This window comes from Alligator sinensis, unplaced genomic scaffold, assembly GCF_000455745.1.
Source record: "Alligator sinensis unplaced genomic scaffold, ASM45574v1 scaffold1318_1, whole genome shotgun sequence".
Taxonomy (NCBI): domain Eukaryota; kingdom Metazoa; phylum Chordata; order Crocodylia; family Alligatoridae; genus Alligator; species Alligator sinensis.
The window spans coordinates 49,090-53,686 of record NW_005843751.1 but is presented as its reverse complement, the minus strand read 5'-3'; the positions used below and the strand labels follow the sequence as shown (position 1 = coordinate 53,686).

Below are 4,597 nucleotides of genomic sequence, written 5' to 3'. Positions count from 1 at the left end.
GTGTCCCAGACACACACACACACACACACACACACACACGACCCAGGTGTCCAGGACACACACACACAGAACCCAGAGGTCTAGACATGCACACAGACACACCAAACCCAGGTGTCCGGGACATAGACATAGACACAGACACACACAGAGTTAGGCATCCAGGTGTGTGTGAACACACATATACACACACAGATGTCTAAACACACACACTCCGAACCCAGGTGTCTGGGACACACACATGCACACACAAAGAACCCAGGTGTCCGCACATGCACGTGCGCGCACACGCGCACACACACACAGACGGAGACACACTGAGGTACCCACAGTCAGTGACTGCCCATGCACATGCACCCAGAATCACACTGCTTCCTGGGAGCCCAGACGCCTGAGTTCTCTCCAGCTCTGGGAGGGGTGTCGGGGTGCAGGCGTGAGAGCAGGCGGGGCGGGGAGCCCGGACATCTGGGGTCTCTCTGGTCCCTCATCAGCTCATTTCATGGACCCCTGGGCATCTCCTCTCCTAACAGCAGATTTTAGGGGGGGCAAGGAGGGGAGACAACCACTCCCCCCAGAATCCCCCTTTGCTCCCCATTAGAGAGCACAGGGATCCTAATTGGTGGGCACTGCCCAGGTCTGGCCAGGATCAGGGCCCATCATGCCAGACTGCACAGACCCTCCTGGAGTCCCTTACCTGTAAATAGCAAGAGAAGAACCCAGGAGTTCAGGCTCCGTATGGCCCAGAACCCCATGGCAGGGGGGCCTACAGGGTCTATACAGCCCAGTTACCCATGGGGGAGTCCTACAGGTTTTCTATGGACCACTGCAGCAAGAGGTACCCTACAGAGTCTATAAAGCCCAGTACTCCATGGTTTGGCCTACAGGGACTATACAGCCAATGACCTCATGGGGGGATCTATATGGGATCAGTGGGGGGTGCTAAAGGCTCTATATGGCTCCATACCTCATAGGGGGACCCTAAAGGGTCTATATAGCCCAGTGCCTGGAGGGGGACCCTACAGGGTCTTTACAACTCAGTTGCCCTTGAGGGTCTATATAGCCCAGTGCCCCATGGGGGGGGGTCTACAGGTTTTCTATGGACAGTTGCAGCTGGGGGGCCCTACAGGGTCTATATGGTCCACTGCAGCCAAAGAGGCCCTTCCAGTGTCCATATGGCCCATCACCTGGGCGGAGGGAGGGCTAGGCAGGCTCCGTAGGACCGGGCACCAGACCCCCCTACCTCAATACGGCCGGTGTCAGGCTGGAAGCCGCGGGCAGGGTCCTCGGTGGTGACGCGGCACTGGATGGCGCAGCCATTGACGCGAATTAGCTCCTGGCGCAGGCCCAAGTCAGGCAGGCTCCGCCCCTCGGCCACACGGATCTGGGCATGGACCAGGTCCACACTGTGGGGAGACGGGTGGGGTTAGTAGGGGGTGGGGCTAGAAGGGGCAGGGTTAGCAGGAGCACCAGAACCTCCCCCCACACCTTCCTCTTGCTCTCTCACAGCCCCACAGCCCCCCCCCCACACTCAGTGTCTCATAGAGCCCCCTTCACTGCTGCCTCCAGGTCCCTACCCCCAGGCTGAGACTGGTGGGTGCTGGGCACTGTACAGATCCCCCAGGCTGGGCCTGGGAGGACCAGATGCTGCACAGACCCCCTAGGCTGGGATTGGGGGGCACTGGGTGCTGCACAGACCCACCAGGCTGAGGTCAGGAGGCGTTGGGAGCTGTACATACCCCCCAGGCTGGGATTGGGGGGCACTGGACACCATACAGACCCCCCAGGCTGGGATCGGGGAACACCAGGTGCTGTACAGACACCCCAGGTCGAAGTCAGGAGGCACTCGGAGTTGTACAGACCCCCCCAGGCTGGGATCAGGGGGTACAAGGGTGCTGTACAGACCCCCCAGGATGAGGTCAGGAGGCGCTGGGAGCTGTACACACTCCCCCAGGCTGGAATTGGGGGTAATTGGGCACTGTACAGACCCATCAGGCTGGGATCAAGTGTTGTACAGACCCCTCAGGGGGCACCAGGTACTGCAGAGACCCCATCTAGTTCCCCTGGTACACTTCTATATGGCAATGCAATGCCATATATGGAGGCAGCTGATACACTATGCATGTGGTCCATTTGCATTCAAGGAGCTATCCAGCTAGCGCGCTGGCCCACTTGCGGAGACTGGGACAGGCAGAACTGGAGGGGGAGAGGCCCCGTTCGCAGGTGCCGCATCTGCCTATTCATGTGATGCATTTAAATACACAGTGCAGCAACAGATGCAAGCATAGTTGTGTGCATGTGTATAAACCATATCTATACAGATCTATACCTAGGTACACAGTTATGTCTATATATAGCTATAGCTATATCCAGACATATATAGCTATATCCAATCTCTCTTCATGTATATATAATCTATCAATATCTATATATTTACCTATATCTATTTAAAAGCATCTATAGCTAGATATCTAGTCTACCTCTATCTATATAGATCTATGTCTATCCACATAGCTATGTCTATCTAGATATATCTATAGATCTATATTGAATCTATCTATACATATTTCTATAATCTATCTATGTATCTTTGTAGACCTATATCTATCTATCTATCTATCACTACCACCTGTGACATTTGCCAGAGAGTCTGCGGCCCTAGGATTAGCCTTCTTAGCCATCAACGGATGCATTTACAATCCTTTATTTGACTCATGGGAGTGATCATCCTTAACCATGAGGGATTGCCGCTGCGGATGACATACCTATCTAACATATCTATATAGATATCTATATATCTATATAGATATCTATATATCTATATAGATATATATATATATCTATCTATATAATGATCTATATGCATCTATTTAGCTATGCCTATCTAGATACAGCTGTATAATCTATCTATATATCTATACTTAGATCTATTTCTACATAGGTATATCTATCTAGCTATCTATAAATGTATATTGAATCCATCTATATATATCCACATATCTAAGTCTATCTAGATATATCTGTAGATCTATATTGAGTCTATCTATATATATGTATATAATCTAGCTATATATCACTTTCTATATAGATGTATATAGCTATAATATATATATATAGACTATCTATATATCTATCTATACATCTAATTTATCTACATAGACAGACAGCTATGTAGATGGATATAGATCTATATCGAATCTCTATACATGTGTCTTTCTAATCCAGCTACATAAATTTATACTAATCTGAATATGTATAGATGGATTTAGATAAACATATCTGCATACAGAGCTATAGCTAATCTATATAACAATGTCTATCTTTATCTAATCTTTCTACCTAATCTATATGTAATCTGCACATCTACATCTATCAATCAATATCTATGCATCTATAATCTATATCTACACATATTACAGAAGTATGTGCATATATAAGTACACAGAGAGCAAGCATGTGCTACATACATAAATATATGTATAGCAATAATAAGCATAATTATCCAGGCCCCTCGTATAGGTAACATACTGCATCCAAATCTTCTCTAGAATATTCACATATGCATCTTTCTCCTAGAATACTTGCTTGTCACATTGCAATACACACGTGCTAGCTCTAGGCAGGGACCTTTGTATCCCATGCATCTATTAGATCTGCAAGCTGGACCTGTATTTGCATAATGCTTATTGCATATACAAGCAGTCTATGGCATCTGCATACTGCATATGCAGGAGCTGTATTCCCTGCTGCCCGCTGCAATACACACACACACACACACACACACACACACACAGTACATCCCATGCACTATTGTGCAAATGGAGAGATCACATCTGCATATCTCCACACAGCTTCATGCATATGCATGAAGCAAATGACACTGGCACACAACCTACTGCATATGCATAAAGCGATGCACGCCTGCCTCCAACCTCCTGTACACGCATGCAAATCTGAAAGCCTATTGCATATGCATTTGAAAGCCTATTGCATATACGTGAGATCCAATGCATATTCTATTCAATGCAGCATAGAGCATGTTCCATGCAGCCTATTGCATATGCATGAGATCTAGTGCGTATGCATGCTGTTAATCGAAGCAACAGCTGCAGGTCAGCCTTGCTGTCCCCTCTCAGTTCCCAGCACCTCTGTCCTCTCCATTGGACATCCCAGCAGTCACTTTCCCCTTCAAAGCCCATGGGGGTGGGAATTCCTGGGAGCCCGGACACCTGGGTTCTCTCCAGCTCTGGGAGAACAGTGGAGGCTGAAGTATTAGAGCAGCAGGAACTGGGAGTCTGGATGCCTGAGCTCTTCCTGGTTCATAACTCCTCCAAGCCTTGGTTTCCCCAGGGGCTGGCTGTGGAGTGGGGGTGGGATCTCGCCTTGCTGCTGCTGGCTGGACTGTCTGTATTCAGCTGCAGCTCGGACTTCAAAGGAGCCACAGCCTGATGTTGCCGGGCTCAGAAACCACAGCCGGAGATGAACGATCCCTTCCCCAGCTAGACAGATAACTGATGCGGTGGGGGAGAGCACTGATACAGGCCCAGTAGGGGGTGCCAGTGAGGGTTGGGGATACAGGGCCCCTCGCCAGGATGTGACTGGC

At 49.1% G+C, this 4,597-nt stretch overlaps 1 protein-coding gene across 1 annotated transcript in view; it reads right to left on the bottom strand.

Annotated features, from left to right (window-relative positions):
• Window positions 1-1,237: 1,237 nt before the first annotated feature.
• LOC102388171 (pyruvate carboxylase, mitochondrial) overlaps window positions 1,238-4,597 on the bottom strand; it is a gene marked incomplete at its 3' end in the record, with an annotated part of 30,876 nt that continues 27,516 nt past the window's right edge. Inside the window, exon 11 of the mRNA XM_025195702.1 lies at window positions 1,238-1,400. Coding sequence (XP_025051487.1) covers window positions 1,238-1,400 — 163 coding nt within the window. The remainder of the gene's footprint in view (window positions 1,401-4,597) is intronic.